General features: G+C 37.2%; 1 protein-coding gene across 1 annotated transcript in view; it reads left to right on the top strand.

Annotated features, from left to right (window-relative positions):
* Positions 1-20348, top strand: part of GLRB (glycine receptor beta) — a 43385-nt gene that overhangs the window by 10849 nt on the left and 12188 nt on the right. Inside the window, 4 exon segments of the mRNA XM_089911288.1 lie at positions 9446-9675; positions 9783-9865; positions 11444-11584; positions 17042-17194. Of these exon segments, the coding sequence (XP_089767414.1) occupies positions 9446-9675; positions 9783-9865; positions 11444-11584; positions 17042-17194 (607 nt within the window).

Raw genomic sequence — 20348 nt, 5'->3', positions numbered from 1 at the left:
CCGTTTATGTTTGTTAGCAGCTTCATTGTACAGTTATGGTTTTGTTTATGAATAACCCCCTGGGAAATTCCCCTACAAAGATCTGCTGAAATAAAGGAAGCCCTAAAATTTGGAAGCTTCAGTGTTGCCCAGAGCTTTCCTCTGCAGCTCAGATCTTTCTACTTTAACCGGCAGTTGCTTACTCCAGAAAACATAATGTAGAACACAGAGCTTCGGGTGGGCGTAGCGTGAGGAACTGCAGACAGAGGTGGGGCAACTTCTGAAGGAGGAGGGCAGCCCTTTCCTCCAGTGTATGAAGTTCATTACCAAACAAAGAAGCCATCGAGGTGGTGCACATTAACACTGCTGTAAGGACATTTTAGCCAATTCTGTTTGGAAAACATGCCTTCCTGCTTATTTGTCTTCTAATTCAGAGGCTATTTTTTTTTTAACACCTTTCTTGGAGTATAATTGCTTTACAGTAGTGTGTTGGTTTCTGCTTTATAACAAAGTGAATCAGTTATACATATACATATGTTCCCATATCTCTTCCCTCTTGCGTCTCCCTCCCTCCCACCCTCCCTACCCCACCCCTCTAGGTGGTCACAAAGCACCCAGCTGATCTCCCTGTGCTACGCGGCTGCTTCCCACTAGCTATCTGTTTTACATTTGGTAGTGTATAAGGGTAAGCTGGGACGAAGTGAGAGAGTGGCAGGGACATAATTCAGAGGCTAACTTGCTAAACTAAAATCAATCTCACATTTGTTCACAAACTGTAACTGTGTAGTGGAAGAAACAACGTCACAGCCATATTAATACTCCTTAAGCCCTTCTAACCTCCATGGTTATGTATGTGCTCCTTCAGCTTGTTTCATAATCTCATTTTTTAGCTTTATGGTTCCTATTTCTCATGTCGGTGTGTTCGTTGGCATTCTGCTACCTTCCATTTCTGTAAGACATCGTTGTTAATGCTGTAAGTGATATTTACTGACTTAATCGCAGCATTACCCAAATCATCAAATAAATGGAATCATCCTCATTTGAATTTGGTAGAGCAGTCACTTGTTGTATCAGTTTATATGCTACTGCTGGTGACTACTGAAATAAGACCTTCAAAACAAAAGAGTGGTTTGTTAGAGGCGAGGTGGCATCTGCTCTATGGTTATACTGAAAATATTTGTTGATTTTTCCATTCAGTTCCTACCTTTGGCTTACATCAGTTGGTTTTTAGAATTGAAAATGTGAACTGTTGCACTTGTGGGGGAAATTAGGTATTAGGTTTATTGTAACGATCTGTACACAGACACTTTACCTTATCAGAAGTACGTAAGAACTCTTTCATGGAAATAAAAGCCTGATTATGCAATCCATTTTCTTTGGTGTAGACACGCTTTGTAATTATATTGAATTATTGTCGCACTACGATTCATGATCCTGCCAAGCTTTCTATGCCTTTGTGCTGCATGACCTTTTCAAGAAGAAAATCATATTTGGGATCAGCTCAAAGACCTTAATTCTAGTTCTTGGCACTTACTTATCTTTGTTGTTTTAAAGCAATTTGATTTTATATATTTTCTTCTATATGTAACTTTAAATTTCTTTCCTTACAACTTGTCTTAGTTTACTAAGTTACTCTCTATCCTATTTCTCTTAGCTATATTATTCAGAAGCACTGGTGATCAGACGTCGTAAGTAAGAGGACTGTACAGCTGATCCTTGAACAACACATTTTTGAACTGCGCGGGTCCACTTTATACAGATTTTTGTCACTGTAGTACTATATACATACTACAGTATTACACGATCTACAGCAGTTGGTTGAATCCATAGATACAGAAGTGCACACGATAAAGTTACGCGCGGACTTTTGACTGAATGGCGGGTCGGCACTACTAACCCTGCACTGTACGAGGGTCAACTGTCTTAGACAAAAAGGAAGGATGAGAAATGTCCCAGTTTTATCTTCTCCTTCCAAAATTTGTCATTATCAGCTGGTACAGAAAAATTAAATCAATGGTGTAAACAGTGCTAGCCAAATATCCTAACCTGTCAAAATGTCATAGAAATTATTTCTTCCCTTCTGTCTTTAACAGAAATATATTGGGCACTTGCTACATATCCAGTCCAGCAGACTGCAACTCATGTAGTTTATAGTTTAGGGTGGTCGCATTGTATCACCTAGCAGGCACCCCTAATAAAAGTGGAATGTTGACATAGGTCTAGAAAAATTTAAATATTCATAAGGTGTGATTAAACAGTATTTAACTAAAAACTTTTAAAAATCACATATGGAGAAAAATAGATAAAGCGTAACCTAAGAATTTTTACTGACATTTTGGTAGCTTGCAGTTCTTACATGAAATTTCCAACCTCACTAATGACCAAATTTAAATCCCTTTCGCACCAGGCTTTATAACAGCTCTGTTGACAGAACTTTAATTATGATGCTGCCAGATGCTATGAGAGTTGATTTTCTTTATTTTCTTGAACGCCATTTTTTTTTTATCGTAATGTAAAGAAATCAAATGAGGAAACATCACGTATGTGAGCGTTAGGTAAAAATTACAAGTAACCAGAAGAGGTATCCTAACAACAACACAAAATATAGATGAACGGTTCTTAATATTAAAATATCATTAATGAAACTAACCACTTTTAGTGCCTTCTCGTGAAATGTTTTATTGCCTTGAATAAGTAGTGTAATTTGGGTGTTAATTGGTACTGAAAATCTTGGAGAACATCCATTTTCCAGATCATGACTATTAGTGTGCTATTTGGAATGAATAATGATAGTATTTGTCACCAAGTTCTTTCAAAACAATTAAGTAATTTCCCGGTGATAAAAGAGGTCTGTTTCTGATGGGAAGTTGTTTATTGCAAAATAAATGATAGAGCTATAAGTATAGTGATTGAATAAGTGAAAATGAAAATAAATAGGTTTCTAAGTTAGTTATCTAGATACAGAGCCTTTGAAATGCCAATAAGTAGCAATTATTTAGAAATGCCCATAAAGCATGGACCAAAGCATACTAATTAATAATCTTTTATCTTTTAATGAATGTTAAGCCAAAGCTATTAATTTAAATTGTGAAATTTTTAAACACTCTTAAAAGATGCATCAGCGTGCAGCAACTTGTACTGAATATAATACTATGTAGCTACACAACTAATAGAAAAGCATCTTGGAAGCACTTTCCTAATGAGCTAATAAGACGTAATGACCAAGAATGATACAATGAAGTAACTGATTTCCAGTTTTTCAGCGATACTCATTGTAATACAACTCTGGAGTTCTACTCAGAAATAAAATTTGAAAAAGGATTACAGTAGAGACTCAAAGCTTGTGGTATATTGAATTTACATCAGTGCAGCTGAAAGCAAGAAGAGTTCACTTCAGGAGATGCTCAAAGCAGTTTCAAGATTTGTGACCTAGAAATGGATTACCGTTTAGAATAATTGTAGGTCGATCACAGTACAGAGCAAGCCCGATGAATTACGGTATAGGCTTGATTTTTTTTTTTTTTTGAGGCAAAAAGCCTATTCACCTCTATTACCAACATTATAAAAGAATAACAACATTAAGGACATATACTATCAATAATGAGACAAAACATCGATACTTGCTTAGTGCTTAATATAGCCAGATGAACTTTGTATACTTTACATATGTTTTCTCATTTATTGCTGATAAAAAGCCTGTGTTGTGGGTGTATCATTATTATCTTCGTCTTATAGATAGGCAACGTTGTTCACGTCCTAATTCTCTGTCATCTTGCTTTTTATATGCCACAGTGTTTTGCTGAAATCATCAGTGTCTCCCTCATTTGCTGAAAGTATTCAGTTTGATTGTACTTGACCTTTGATGGCATTTATTGCTGTGAACCATCTTAAAGCTTTTGACTCTGGTTTGGTGAAATCACATTCTCAGGGCTTTCTTCTTTTTCTCAGACTTCTGAGAAAGCCAGCCCTTTAAATGCTTACCCTCCCTAGGGTTATTTTTTCCTCTGCATTCCTTCTCTAGGTAGGAATATTGGACAAACTCTTTCTTAGTCTTGATTTTTTGGGGTAGTGTTTTCAAGATTCATTCATGTTGTAATATGTATCAGAATGTCATTCCGTTTTATGGCTGAATAATATTCCAGGGTGTGTGTATATGTATATACCACACTTGTCTATCCGTTCATCAGTTGATGGGCACTTGGATTGTTTCCACCTTTTGATTATTGTGAATAATGCTGCTATGGAAAAGGGTGTACAAATATCAGTTGTAGTCTCTTGCTTTTAATTCTTTTGGGCATGTACCTAGGAGTGGAATTGCTGGATCATATGGTAATTCTATACTTAACATTTTGAGAACAAAGCACAATTTTTAAAAAGTTAAAAACATGAATATTGTAAGGACATGTCAGTGATTTATTTAACTCATTAATGAGGGAACCAGCCAGATAGTAAAGCTGATTCAGTAGAGAATTCAGGAGACTGGAGAGAAAGAATGCTGCAATTAGGTTGCTAAATTAGATATACTTGTTAGTGTTCCACAGGGCAATAAAGGCATACCTTTGGGAATGTCTTTCCTACCTGACAGAAATCATTTGTAATTTAGTAATCTTCTTGAAATGACATAATTGTACAGAGTCTGGGCCCTAATCCATAGAAAATGGCAAGTCAAACAAAGTTACATTTTCCTAGAGACTCATACAACCCTTAGGTGGGCTTGTTAGATAGCATTTAGTGTGATGTTGAAAGGGCCATCTTTTTGCCTGTCTCCAAATTTTGGCTAACTTTTTATTTATTCCCTTTCCTTTTGTTTACATAATTTTTTGCATTTCCTTTTTTAAAGTAGACTTTATTTTTTAGAATAGTTTTAGGTTCACAGCAAAAATGAGTAGAAAGCGTAGAGAGTTCCTGTCAGCCCCTTACCCCTGGACGTGCAGCGTCTCCTCCACTATGGATTTACTCCACCGAAGTGGTCCTGTGGTTGCAGTCGATGACTCTACATGGACACATCATCACCTAAAATCCAGAGTTTAGATTAGGGTTTGCTCTTGGCATTGCCCGTTTGATGGGCTTTGACAAACATATGATGACATGTATCCACCATTATGGTATCAAACAGAAGAATTTCACTGCCCTGGAAAACCACTGTCTTCTGCCTATTCATTCTTCTCTCCCCCTAACCCCTGGCAACCACTGATCTTTTTACTGTCTCCTTAGTTTTGCCTTTTCCAGAATGCCATTATAGTTGGAATCATACAGTATGCAGCCCTTTCAGATTGGCTTCTTTCACTTAGTCATATGCATTTAAGGTTCCATTATGTCTTTTCATGGCCTGATGGCTCATTTCCTTTTAGTGTCGAATAATATTCCACTGCCTAATGGAGCACAGTTTATTAATCCATCACCCACTGGAGGACATCTTGGTTGCTTCCAAGTTCTGGCAGTTATAACTAAAGCTACAATAAATACCTATTTGCAGGTTTTTGTGTAGACATAGTTTTCAACTTTTTTGAGTACGTACCAAGGAGTGCAATATGATACGAGTGTTTAGTTTTGTAAGAAACTGACAAACTGTCTCCCAAAGTAGCTGTAATATTTTGATTCCCAGCAGCAGTGAGAGCTCCTACTGCTCCACACCCTCATTTCCATTTGCTGTTGTCAGTTATTTTTAGTCCCTTATAGTTTCTTTATGGCTGCAGGAAACGTGTGTCCAGGTGCAAGCCCTGCAGCAAAGGGTCCCAGGTCCCAGGTCCCAGCCTGTCTCAGACATATAGAACAAAAAGAGGGTTGACTGTAGATTAAAACATTCTTGTATCATTTGTAATTTTGTAATTTTTCACACAGACAGTTTATTTTGTCAAGGTCTCTGATACTATCTAGGGCTTTCATCAGCTTTCAGCTGATTCAAATGCTTTGAACTTAATAAATGATAAATGACATGAATATATTCTGGGATGGTGTGGAAACATTGATTAGACTTCAAGAAGAATTTAGAAAAATGGACTTCACATGGAAAAACACTATTGCAATTGCTATAAAAATTTTAAAAGAAAAGTAATTTGGCGATACAGTTTTAGATGAGTTAACCATTCCATTTTGGAAATAGGTGGGAAGTAGAACAGGGCTCCCAAAAGAATGTGTGCCTGTGTGGAGATTTCGAGGGGAGCTCGACATAATGCAGGCTTAATTCCTGAAGTTCCACCCCAAACATTGTAAGATGGCTTCTTTTTTAATTATGCAAAATATGCTGAAGTTAAAGGTTAGCGTTGCTTTAATTCCTGTCAGATATCTTTCTGATATTAAAAAAATACTGATATAGTGTCTTTAGAAATTAATTACTAAGAAGCAAAATGTAGTTGCTTGGGTCTAGATAAAGAATACCAATGAGATCTTAGTACTTCTATCTCTACACATATTTCTCACCCTCTTTAAAGTAATAAAACCTAATATTAGGCTAAAACAAAGCATCCAGTTTTAGAAGCCACACTGGTAAAGTTGCTTGGGAGTTGTGCCCAAATAATACTGAAAGAGTCTTGTCAGTATATGGCAGTGTCTCAACGGTTATTTATTTTTTTATCCAGCCCCCTGTTTCTGGAGAGGATTTACAGTATATAAGAATAACAAAAATACAATGAAGTAATTGAAACAGTACTAAATGTGTAGGAGCCATACAATGATAGTCATACCAGGATGTGAGCTATACATTAATTCAATTAGCTATAGGGTTTAGCTTTCAGTTCCCTAGCTGCCAGACAGAAAGGAAACACGACAATAAGCTTACCTTGTACTTCCCAGTAATAGGAAGCATCTATGAGCACCAAGAGACCATTTTCATAGTATAAACTTCCAAAAATAGTCATATTTTTGTAAGGCACTTAGGCCAAATATGCCTAGCACGTAGTAAATACCTATACAAAGATACTATAGTTATATTTGGATAAGCAAATGAAAAATTAAAGAAAAATTCATCTTCAGTATTTTCATGTCATGGCTATTGACCAAAATAAGGGACCATAGCTTTAATAATGAGCTTATAAAAGATACATCGGCAACCTCATCTGACCCCTAGGACCCAGTATTTTATCGTAATACCGTGAATACGTATTTCAAGTACCACAGCTTGAACATGTAGTGTTTGATGATCTACCTGGATAAGAAACAGTAGTTATAAGAGGGTAATAGAATAGCTTTTACTGCATATAATTTTAGAATACCAGTCATTTTGGCTGATCATTACGGGAAAGCTTTTTAGCAAATAATTTGGAATTGAATACTGTTAAGTGCGCAAAGTAATGGCAAGCGTATATCAACCGTGTGCTTTAGCGAAGCTAGCATACTAGGAATTTTATTTGAAAATGATCAGATCTATGGTTTATTTCTTCTTAAGTTGGGGGCCATGCATGTTTTTCTGGGATGAGAAAAACTTTGGTCAGGAAGCAGCATTGTGGCCACTGGAAGGCTTACCAGCTGATAGGCCTATGTCCTGGACATGTTTTGAGCTAATTTCTTTAGCTGTCACAATCAGATATGAGGTAACCGCTTAAGTCCCATTATGAATTGTAAGATATGTTTATATTTGACAAAAAGTTAATGGAGCTGTGTAGTGCAGGTCTTCATCTTCCAGGGTCCTAGGTCTCCTTCACGTCCTCCTTGATTCCATGTTCATTTGATTAGGAAAATGTTATTTTTGTTTTCCCTGCCAGTGGTACAGATATGTTCAGTGCCAGCTTACATAATTCTTAATTTATTTGACTTTCGCACTTCAAGACCACCTGCGTATGATTTTTAACAATCAATTTATATTATGTGTTGAAGTTTATTTATTTATTAAACATGTATTTAATTGAAGTATAGTTGATTTACAATGTTGCGTTATATGTGTTGCAGTTTTTATAGACATCAAGTTTAGCTGTTAGACGTAGGTAGGTTAAATCTTACTTCACTGTTTGTAGTTCAGTAAATATTTATTATCAATATGTACCTTACCCTCCTCTGATTACTATTATAGAATCTGAACATCATAGGAGAGAGGAAGTGAATTCCTCAAATTTTCCTAGTCACTGCGCATTGCTTATGCTTTATTTTATACATAAATAAAATGTGCGCATTTATGTTTCATATAAATACGTTAGGTCTTATTATTTAAAGAAAGATAATCTATCATCTCTTCCTATTTAAATATTTGGATTTTGATTTGAAGTTTATGACCTGATTCATTTTGATCATGTCAAAAGGCCATGGATAGATAGTATTTTGTGAATTTTGAATGGTTGAAAATAAGGATGCTGAAGCCCAATGTCATTTATGCCTTGAGCACTTTGGTGCATATTCTGAGTTCAGCATATAAAATTAAAATAAAACAACCTGAGCATAATGCCACCGTGCTGCTTTGGACTGTATATACCCCAGTAACCCAGTGTGTGCCAGAATCTCATTTCACTGGCAAATATAAAATGTATTAGGGTATCAAACAATGTTTCCAGGTTCATATATTCTTAGAATATACATGTCTTGATATAATCCAACTTTTACAAAGTTTTACAATTAAAACTTTGGAGATAGGAAAAAACTGAAGAAAGATTATCAGCTGTTTAGTGGATTTCAAAACCTTTTCCTACTGGAGTTGAAAAAAACATTTACACATTTTTCACGTACTCTCATCTGGCAAAATCCAACTGTTATTTGACTACCTCTGTATAATCATTTACATGTATGAGTAGGCAAGGATCATTTTTCCTTTCCTTCCTCAAGTATAAAGTATGTGTTTTAAACATATATGTAGTTTTGTTTTATTTTTATTGATGTACAGTTGATTTACAGTGTTGTGTTAGTTTCTGCTGTACAGCAAAGTGATTCAGTTATACTTATATACACACTCTTTTAAAAATTCTTTTCCATGGTGGTTTATCCCAGGCTACTGAATGTAGTTCCCTGTGCTCTGCAGTAGGACCTTGGTGTTTATCCATCCTATGGATAAACAGCTTCCATCTGCACACCCCAAACTCCCAATCCTTCCCTCCCGAACCCCCTTGTAGCTTTATATACATATAAATTATTTTTGTAGTTTGCTACTTAGTAAGATACAAGTGAAATATTTTCTCTTGGCTTCTTATCTATTTTTAATGAAAATGTATCCTACTTTTGGGGGAAGAATAATGGCAGTATTTAGCAGTTCCTGTGCTTTTTTGACAATACCAACTAACCCGCTGGTATAATTGGTGTTTGTATTACAGTAAAGCAATTATTGGTAAAGTTCTATGACGACGTTTGAACTCGCAAGCGCTAAGAGGATGTCTGTAGAGAGTCTTAGAAAGACACGAGGGGCTTTTTATACCAAGCTATTGTGATCCTTGTTAATGTTGGAAGAGCAAACGTATTTGTGCTGCTAATGATTGAACCCTTTTTATTCTGGTGCTGAACGCATTCTTAAAAATGGCAGTAAACACACACGCACACGTAATTTTCCCAGGATTATAGAGTCAACATCTTCCTGAGACAGAAGTGGAACGACCCCAGACTGAAGCTGCCTAGTGATTTCCGGGGCTCAGATGCCCTGACGGTGGACCCCACGATGTACAAGTGTCTGTGGAAACCTGATTTATTTTTTGCAAATGAAAAAAGTGCCAATTTTCATGATGTAACCCAGGAAAATATTCTCCTCTTTATTTTTCGGGATGGAGATGTCCTCGTCAGCATGAGGTACTCTTTTCTCTCTAATATTTGTAGATTCATATTTTCCTTTAAAAATCAGCATATCACAGAGACATGTGTTAAACAACTTCTAAGACGTCTGTTTCTGCTTTCAGGCTATCTATTACTCTTTCGTGCCCTTTGGACTTGACCTTGTTTCCCATGGATACACAACGTTGCAAGATGCAACTTGAGAGCTGTATGTAAATGAGACCCTAAGTCACCATAGGGATAAAAATGCTTAAAATTTCTAGGCAATACATGCTACTAATATCTTAGATAATAACGGTGAAACTAATGCTTTTGATTCCAAATAGACGTTAGAATAAGTTATTTAGGGAAATTATAGTTTTCCTTTTACTGTATTAATTTGTATACTAAGATAGATGAATTCTTTTGTTACCAGTTGATTTCAGTTGAGTTGTCGTAGGTGTAGGTGTGTACCCTTCTAACTTATTCCAATCGCCACCTTCATTTGAGTTAGTAATATAGGCAAGGTAAAGGAGAAAATGATGTCCTAATAACTTTTCTAATGTTAAATCCACATTTTTCAGAGCAGAAAATTTGGAAAACATTGAAAAATATTATCTAAATCCTACCAAGCATTCATTTTCTATGGATCTATAAAAAAATTATGTTTTACAAAATTGGATTTTAGATTTTCTATGTTTCTAGAATCATATATTTTTCAGTTTCTAAAAGAGGTATCAGGTGTAGTCATTGAAATGCTTATCTCTAAAATATATTTATTAATTAATTTGCTATGAAGCTTGTCATGTGAAAATCAAAGTAGGAAATAAAACTTGAAAAATTAACACTAATGGAAGGAATCTTCAGCCTGAATACCCATATACTGTGACCTATTCCTACAAAGAATCACCTTATAAAATGTATGTGCTTGCTTGATGACATGCTTTAAAGTCACTTAGTGGTTACTTGTTGTTGTTGTTTAATTTACTGAAGCTGGGTCCTAAATTTGAACAATATTTTTTGCTTTCTAACTATAATGTGAGATTTTGCAGATATAAGTGTATGTATGTACACGTCTGTGTGTGTATTGTATACACGTGTGCCTGTGTGTCAATATGCATTTTTTATAAATAATTCCAAATGTGTATATACCTTCAATTCTATTACTAGATACACTAAAGTATGGCTTTAAAAAATATAGGCATGTAAGAGTTGAACGGTAGGCTACAACATGCTGTAAACCCATGGGGCCCTTGAATTGTAGCCAGGTTACCTAAGCCCACAATGTGGGTTCCAGGAGGCTCTAGTGATGGAGTGATGTCCATTTGAGGGGCTGTTTTATTGCTCTCCTCTGGCCATGCAACTCCTCTAGGGAAGTTGGTAGTGAATTCTTCAAAAAAACCCATTTTGGTGCTTAAGTTTCTTTAAAAATCTCCAGGTAGCATATTGCATGATTGTAAATGTGTACATTCAGAAAGCTAATATCACTTATTTGCTACTTTTTCATTGATGACAGTTTGGAATTCTGACATAGACAGATGTACTACTGTTCATGACACCCGAGGATTTTTACCATCTGTGATATGCTGATTATTTTAGCTTGTTCTTTCTTTAAGCCAATTACCTGTAACTTGTGCTAATATTTTTATTAGTGGCCATAGATTTTACCTCTTTACATTTCTAACAAAAGTTTCATAAAAAGGCCTATTGTTTTACCATTTCTGTGTTTAATATCTGGATGTTAAAATGTTAAAGAAGTGTCAGTAATTATATTTCAAACTAATATTTTATTTCCTTTTGTTTATAGTTGGTTACACAACTGACGACTTACGGTTTATCTGGCAGTCAGGGGATCCTGTTCAATTAGAAAAAATTGCTTTGCCTCAATTTGATATTAAAAAGGAAGATATTGAATATGGTAACTGTACAAAATACTACAAAGGCACTGGTAAGTAATATTCTTTAAATTAAACAAAACTAAGTCTTATTTCAAAGGTTTGTTTCAATATTAAAATATGCTAGGGACAGAACAGAGAAAACTAGTTAAAAAATAAATTCAGTATTTATAAACATTATATCTGTATGTTGATATATTTAAATGTTTCATAAAATTACATCCACTAAAGTTAAAATTTATTTTATCACTAGATAGTTTTGCTTTTCTTTATGTAATTCCGGATAACAACAGGTTTTCAACATTTTATTTTATATGAAATCTCCAGGCAGTGGTTTTCTTAGATGTTGCCTAGAAATTCTGCTCTGACAGGATTCATATTAGGGCCAAACGTTATGGATATAAACAATGTAACCCATATATATTCGTCTGCTGTCTTTGGGGCAGTTTTTCAATGTTGGTTGACCCATTTTCTTAATTTTCAAAAAATTTGATCTTTATGCTGTGCAGGAAACAGTAAACACATGAAATAATTGGACATGAGTAAAAATTTGCCCTATAATATTCTTGATCTAGGTTATGGAACAGCCAGTTATGAAAACTCAACAAATTAACCTCACGCATTAAATCACGTCAAGCTTTACAGAAATGAAAATACAGTACTCACTGATCAATACTTTCCTAATATGGTTAGTATTCAACCTTTGAGTCTCCTCTAGAGGTTATAGGTTATTGAAGGCTCTAGATATTAAATATAGTGCTATTTTCCTCAGCAATATAAATAAAAAGGTGAATGACTTTTGACCAATACATTCACACGAATAATCAGTCTAACTTATAAATTACCACAAAATTCTAATTCTGTATCAGGAAGTAAATCATGACAAAGATATTCAGGAATAGATGTAATTAAAAAGTTTATTGCAACATTTATGTTGACTTTGCAAAAATAAAAATGTGTAGAGTAATTGTGGAAAATTTACTGAGATGAGATGTTTGAGTTAAAATGCTGCATCGTGACATCATCAAGGACAAAATATGATTTAAAACATACCTGCTGATTAGAATAAAAGATAGAGTGAATAGTTGCATATCTACGTTGTTGTAATAATAAATACAACACGTGCCAACTTAGAGATAAGGTTAGTTTAAGCATCTGTTGTCATTGACCTTCAATTAAATTAACAGATTATATATCATTTATATATAAATAGTCCCTTCTCTTGTAGAGCTTATAGTATTTTAGGACAAGAGACAAAATAAGCAAATACACTGCTGAAAGAATTATCAAAAATTTTAATGGAAAAACAGAGCTCTTCAAAATTTGACCATCAAAGTATTCAGTGAAGAAATCGTAGATACCTTGATTGTCAGATGTGGGAGTGATCGGTCGGCTAATGCTGAGTCAGCTCTTTTGTTGAACACATAAAATAACTGAGATGCAGGGTCAACGACTTCCTGAATGTCAAGGGCAAATCAGTGTCAGCTGTAACCTGGGCACAGTCATTCTCCTCCCTATGACTCACGCAAATTGAGACTGACTACAGTTTTCAGGGATTTCTCACCTAGTAATGGAAAAAATAAACTTGAAAGCCAAGAGAATAAAATCCTACCAAGCATTCATTGGTAGGATAAAGCATTCATTGGTAGAATAAAGCATTCATTGGTAGGATAAAGCATTCATTGGTAGAATAAACTTGAAAGCCGAGAGAAGTTTTTTGGAGGATTGATGTATAGAAACATTTAATAGATGGCTTTTTGAGTTCTTGCTATCTGTCAGGCATTGCTTTAAGCACTTTGCAGGAATTCTATCATTTAATCCTCACAACAGTCCTGTGAGTTCAGTGAGTGCTATTATATTTGGAAAATAGTTACCCACATCCAGATTATATGATTAACATTTCAAAATGAATAGTCTCTAAATTGTTTGAGAAACTTGAAATAGAGTTTACTGAAGTTTTTTAAACTTCATCTAGAGATGAAAAATAAAACCAGTAATTTTATTTCTAATTTTATGTAGTATAAAATCATGTAATAGTATTGAAAATCATGGGGTTATTCATTTTTTCACCTTTAAGCCCTGAACTTAAAATGTCTCGGGACTTCCCTGGAGGTCCAGTGGTTAAGATTTCACCTTCCAGTGCAGGGGATGCGGGTTCGATCCCTGGTCGTGGAGCTAAGATCTCACATGCCTCTTGGCCAAAAGGACAGAACATAAAACAGAAGCAATATTGTAACAAATTCAATAAAGACTTTAAAAATGGTCCACATCAAAACAATCTTAACAAAAAAGAAGCCTCTACTTGGGGACTCAGCAGTGAATAAAGGACAGATCCCTGCTGTTTTATAGATCCATATTCTTACATGGCGAGCAAGTAAAGTGAATATAATTCTTTTAGTCCTAAGAAGGAAATAAGAGGGTGTGCTGTGGTAGAGAGTATTTGGGGATATACTCAAGATTTACGATAAGTAAATCTTTAATAGCTTTTTGTGTGTGTGTGGTATTTTTTGAGTTATCATAAATAAGTCGCTTATATCTCATTAGATACAGAAAATAAGAAAAAACTCATGGCTAACATAATAATAATTGGCACTATATTTCAGTAAACATGCTTTGTCAGTATTTATATGAATCAGTATATGGATATAAGAAGAACATTTTTTTTTTTTTTTTTTTTTTTGTTGTACGCGGGCCTCTCACTGTTGTGGCCTCTCCCATTGCGGAGCACAGGCTCCGGACGCGCAGGCTCAGCGGCCATGGCTCACGGACCCAGCCGCTCCGCGGCATGTGGGATCTTCCCGGACCGGGGCACGAACCCATGTCCCCTGCATCGTTAGGCGGACTCTCAACCACTGCGCCACCAGGGAAGCCCCAAGAAGAACATTTTAATGTTTGGATAATACTTAGAAATGTATCTAGGAAAATAGAACATCCAAAATATATGGAAAGCTTAACAGTGTAGAATACTGGAAAAGATACAGAAAGCAACATATAAAATGATGGCCAATATTTTCTTTAATTTGTACAAAATTATCTGAAATGGCGATTTGGCTTTAACTTTATTAAAAATTAGGGTTTTATTTATAATAGTAGAAATTACACAGGTGGAGAAATATATGGGTACACAAGTATAGAAAAATCTTTAAATTGGAAGCCTGAGTGAATAATAATCAAATAAAAGCTCACAGGAAATAGAAAATAAATTGAATTTGCCAGTGAGCATTTATACCCATTAGCTGCCCACCTGCCCCTCATAAATGTAACAGTACCAGGAAATCAAAAAAGATCAAGAAATGTTTCTCATAAAAGTTTATGGAGCAAATCACTATGATATCCAGGCGTATATTTTACTGCTAAATGCATCCACGTCTTGGGAAGCTCCCCGGGGGGTGGCTTCAGATGAAGCAATCGGTTACTAGGCTGTCATCTAAATGTGGTGGATGGGATGCACAGATGCATTGGAAAGTGAGCAACTTTATAGAAAATTGTTATAATCCTTGTGACAACCTAGGCTCCTAAAGATACATAATAAGCACATATGTGTTATTCCCCATTTTACAGGCACTAGGTGAGTGTAAAGTTACCTTGAGGGAGTGACACTCTTAGAAAGCAAGGTACTGCAGAACCGCGTGTAGGAAACGCTGTGGGCCTCCTTAATTGCAGTGAATGGGCTTATGAAAGATTATAGTTTGGAAGTTTTGCACATGGTTGTTAGTTGGAAGCATATGTTCTCATTTGTCCAGGCAGGAAGTTGAGATAAGAGGTAGGCACTGAAAAGGGAGGGGGATTTTCCATCGTTTTGCCTTTCATATCTTTTTAGAACCTGTGCACCATTTAAATGAATTGCCTAGTTTTAATGAACTTAAAATTTAAAAAAGACAAACACTCTGCATTGCTTGTCTTTTTTTTTTTTTTTTGCGCTACGCGGGCCTCTCACTGCTGTGGCCTCTCCCGTTGCGGAGCACAGGCTCTGGCCACACAGGCTCAGCGGCCATGGCTCACGGGCCCAGCCGCTCCGCGGCATGTGGGATCTTCCCGGACCAGGGCAGGAGTCCGTGTCCCCTGCATCGGCAGGCGGACTCCCAACCACTGTGCCACCAGGGAAGCCCATGCTTGTCTTTTTTTGCTATAATATGGAAACATTTGGCATAATTAGAATTTGCTTCAGTTCAAATCAACTATTTATTTTTGTTACAGATTAGCCCTAACATCTTTCTAATCCCTCCGAGGTATCAGTGATTATTGGGAAAAGGATAGATTTCTAATCTAAGCTATTTGATAAAGGGATGAGAATAGCCATTCTTTGAAAGACCCTATTTGTGTGCAATTACTGCTCTAGATACTATTAATGAATAAATATGAAGATTATTCTAGCATCAGAAATATATACCTTCTTCCCAACTAGGAAAACTAGATAAGTACAACTTTTTAAACTAAAACACAGTAAAAAAGTAATATTGTATTTTCCCCGTAATTATTTTATTTACGCACTGTCCATTCATTTGTCTCAGCATTTTAAATAATTATGTACAGTTTAAACTGAACACAACTGAAGATATTTTAACGTTTTGGAATTCATGCATATGCCCTTCCTTTTGTTGAATGGGAAATGACATTTTTATCTAAATTGAACATTTAAAAAATTCATCTCAAACATCTGGAAACGTCTCTTGTATGCCAGTGCTGGGAGGCTATTTGTGTCACGTATTTTCTTTCTCCAGTCAGCAAAGGCTATTATGAGGCTGCCCATAATTTGTGATTAATTTGAGAGACTACTTGACATCATGGCAGTCCTAGAATGATGTGTAAGGGCAACGTCTGCTTTAGTCTCAGCCTGTGAAAGTGAAGCCCTTTCCCTCGATTCCAGAACATTTGAGGTCCTGGAGTGGAACCAGGGGAGACTTGGTTGGGATGTCAGATGTTTGCCTTTACAAGCTTTTACCTGCATAGACTGGGAACCCTCACTTACCCTCCTCGTGTTTACCTCCAAGACTGCCTGCACATTTCATGCGTAAATGTGCGTATGAGCTCTGGTAGACGGTCATCCCTTCCAGATAAGAAGTGGTCCACGTGGCTGAAAATTATACTGACAACGTGTAATCCAGGCATGTTTCTTTTTAGACTTGCTCTGCTCTGATTTGATGCTCCCGGTGGCTTCTTTACATCTTTTGCTCCCAGAGGACCCAAGGATAATGGGAAGTTTAAGTCACTGCAAAATCTCGGAGCAAAGACTTAAAAGCCGAGACTGGCCATCCCAGAGCAGCACATGGTGTCTGTTTGTCAATCTCATAATGAAGTTGCAAGAGGTCGGGTGAAACAGGTCTCATCATGCCGTCCTCTTAGATCACGTAAATGATACATATTTACAGAACCAGCCCCCGTCCTTTTTACGTGGAGTTCACTTTGTGAAATTGCCTCAAGCAGGAACGACCTGTAATTTCCGGGCACGATGTGATTTTGCGGTGGGATGTGGCGGGAGTGTCACTCTTGCCCGTGTCTGTCGCTGGCAGGGTACTACACGTGCGTGGAGGTCATCTTCACCCTGAGGCGGCAGGTGGGCTTCTACATGATGGGCGTCTACGCCCCAACCCTGCTCATCGTGGTTCTGTCCTGGCTGTCCTTCTGGATCAACCCCGACGCCAGCGCTGCCAGAGTGCCCCTGGGTAACGTGTTCCAGCCTCTCTCGGGGGGTCGCAAGTGCGCTGCATCTTTATAGAAATGACTGTATAATTTTGAAATTATACCAAATGATTTTGAGACAGTGAGTTTTGGAATTGATGGCAACCTTTTTTTTTTTTTTTTTTCAGACTTCCTTCAGTCCTTGACATTGAACTAGATTTTCTCCGTGTTTATGCATTCTATAATTAAACTAAGTTTTCTCTTTTTGTGTCCTTGGGGTATTTTAAGCAGTTAATCCATCCTACTTTGACTCTCATGAAATAATTATTAATAAGCGATTTTCACGGATAACGGAAGGCTAAAATCCCCAGTGGTGCCAAGCTTAAAAACAAATGACTATTTGGATAGAAATCTTTCTAAATCATATACTGTCTCATACTGTTCATCAGGGAATATGTAATAGAATTTATCTTTTAAACATGACTTTGCATCATTTTCCTAAACACTAGTTATTGTGTGCTGTACCACCAAGAGAGGCTAGAGAGAGGAAGGGCTGGTTAGGCCACGCTCTCCAGTTTGTGATGTTTAATGCTCTGTGACATAGAAACACCAATAGCCAGACTTGAAAATTCTGTCTCTATAGGGCTTAAATAGTCTCGGGTTGGGGAAATAATCGAGAGCCTTTCATTTTTTTTTTTTTTAATTAATTCATTTATTTATGGCTGTGTTGGGTCTTCGTTGCTGCACATGGGCTTTCTCTAGTTGCGGCGAGCGGGGGCTATTCTTCGTTGTGGTGCATGGGTTTCTCATTGCGGTGGCTTCTCTTGTTGCGGAACACGGGCTCTAAGCACGCACGCTTCAGTAGCTGTGGCACGCGGGCTCAGTAGTTGTGGCTCGCGGGCTTAGTTGCTCTGCGGCACGTGGGATCTTCCCGGACAAGGGCTCGAACCCGTGTCCCCTGCATTGGCAGGCAGATTCTTAACCACTGCGCCACCAGGGAAGCCCTGACTCTGCTTTCTGAAATCCCACATGCAAGACATCTTGTAGATGGTATTTAAGGAGATGAGTGGAGTGTAGGTAGAAGAATCTCAGGACTAAAGCCTTGGGATTGAGAAGATGAGGAACAATCTATGTGATGTGGCTTCCTAGAATCCTGCCAAGTGGAGAAGGTGTGTCCAGGCGAGGAGAGTGACCAGCCAGCTGCTTGTAGGTCAAGGTTAGGGCTAAAGATTGCCCTTGGCTTTAGCAGCCTAGGGGGCCACTGGGATCCAGAACAGAGACAGTCTCCATGGAGTGAGGAGAAGAGGGAAGCCTGGTCGGAGTACTCAGGAGAATACAGGAGGGGGACCTAGAGCCCTCGGTGTAAACGGCCTGTTGGAGGTCGTTAGCTGCCCACAGGAGGGGAGGGTGGGGAAATAGCCAGGGGGGATGGGAGCTGAGAGGTTTCTTGGTTTTGTTTTTCTAAGGGGCACAATCCACACACGTTTATTTTTGGTGGAAAACAACCAGTAGTGAAGGAAAAAATGAGAGTCGGTAGAAGTGCAGGAGCAGTGAGAGGGGATGGGAGGTAGGAAACGAGGGATTGGCCTTTGCTAGAACACAGTGGATTTGTCCACGGGGTCAGCAAACTCCTTCGGCGACAGTTTGAATAGCAAACATTTGAGGTTTCTGTTGAAACCCCGAAATCCGCTGTCATAGCACTAAAGCAGCCTTAGACAATACGTAGCTGAATAGGTGTGGATATGTCCTAGTAAAACTGTATTTATAAAAATAGGCGGTGGGTCAGATGTGCCTGGTGCATCGGGTTGACTGACTGCTGGTCTGTAGCGTTAGGAGAGAAGGTAGAGCTGAAGGGCACACAGCGAGATGCGAGGGTAGACGTGGTCGTGGGGGCTAGCCTCTGATTTTGTTTTCTTAGTGAAATGGGAAACCAGGTCATGAGTTGCAAGGGTGATGGGGAAAAGCACTGTGGTTCTGAAGGGAGAGAGACTAGTGAAGGGACTGGGGAAATACACCCTGATTGCCTGGTAGGATCGCGGACCTCTGGACGTCAGTGGTGGTAAATTGAAAGTGGGATCAGTCAACATGTTGACTCATGAAAAGAAAACTAGGGACATATTTAGGTTTTTGAGATTTATATGTGCTGTTGCGTGTGTTAATGTTTGCTTCTATCTTATTACCGAGTAGCGTTTCATAGTATGGATATACACCACCGTGTGTTTCTCCATTAACCAGTTGTTGGGGATTGGGTTGTTTCCAGTTTTGGGGTATTATACGTGATGTGACAAATAATTGTGTACAAGGCTCTGTGTGGGCATACATTTTCATTACTCTTGGGCAAACACCTAGAAATGAGATTTCTGCATTTTATAGGAAAAGTTTGTTTAACTTTTCTAAAATATTAGCATAGTGTTTATCAAAATAATGGTACCGTTTTGCCTGATTCATACTCCTGTGTCATATACTCCCCAAATACTTAATTTTTTTTACTTCTTGTAGTGCCTTGGACCTTAGTACAATGTTGAATATGGTTGTGAGAGATGCTTATTCCTGATTCTGGGTAGAAATAGTTGAAGTATTCAGTGTTGAGTGTAATAGTGGCTGTAGTTATTACAGATCTCTTAATCAGGTTGAAGAGGTTCCCTTCTCTTCCTAGTTGGCAGAGGGTTTTTATCATGACTGTTGACTTTTGCCAAATGCTTCAGTGCTTTCTCTGAGTATATTTAAAGGTTTATATGTTTTTTTCCTTTATTTTGGCAAATTTTACCAATTGATTTCTAGCTATTAGATGAGTAGGTAAAATTATTAGCACAAACACGTTCATAATATTGGTTTTTCCTTTTCATGTCTAGCTGTAGTGAAGTATTCATTCCTACGTACTGATATTGTTAAATTGTGAATTCTTTTTTTTTTTTTTGACCACTCTAGATAAAGACTTATCCGTTTTCTTGGTATTTTCAAAACATCAGCGTTCATTTCATTCATTTCTATCTATTTGTTTATTTTTCTTTTTCATTGATTTTGGCTCTTATCTTTATTATTTCTTTTTACTCAGTCTGGATTTTATTTGATCTCTTTTTGATGATTGAAGTGGAAACTCAGATATCCGATTTTAGACCCTTCTTCTTTTCTAACATGGCCATTTAAAGTTACAAATTTCCCTTGTAAGTCCTGCTTTAGCTGCAGTGCACAAATTTT

This window comes from Delphinapterus leucas, chromosome 5 (genome assembly GCF_059928025.1).
Source record: "Delphinapterus leucas isolate spDelLeu-1000000601 "Yukka" chromosome 5, BTC_Dleu_Yukka2, whole genome shotgun sequence".
NCBI classification, from domain to species: Eukaryota; Metazoa; Chordata; class Mammalia; order Artiodactyla; family Monodontidae; genus Delphinapterus; species Delphinapterus leucas.
Note: the sequence above shows the minus strand (reverse complement) of the source record. Positions and strands in the feature narration are given on the sequence as shown.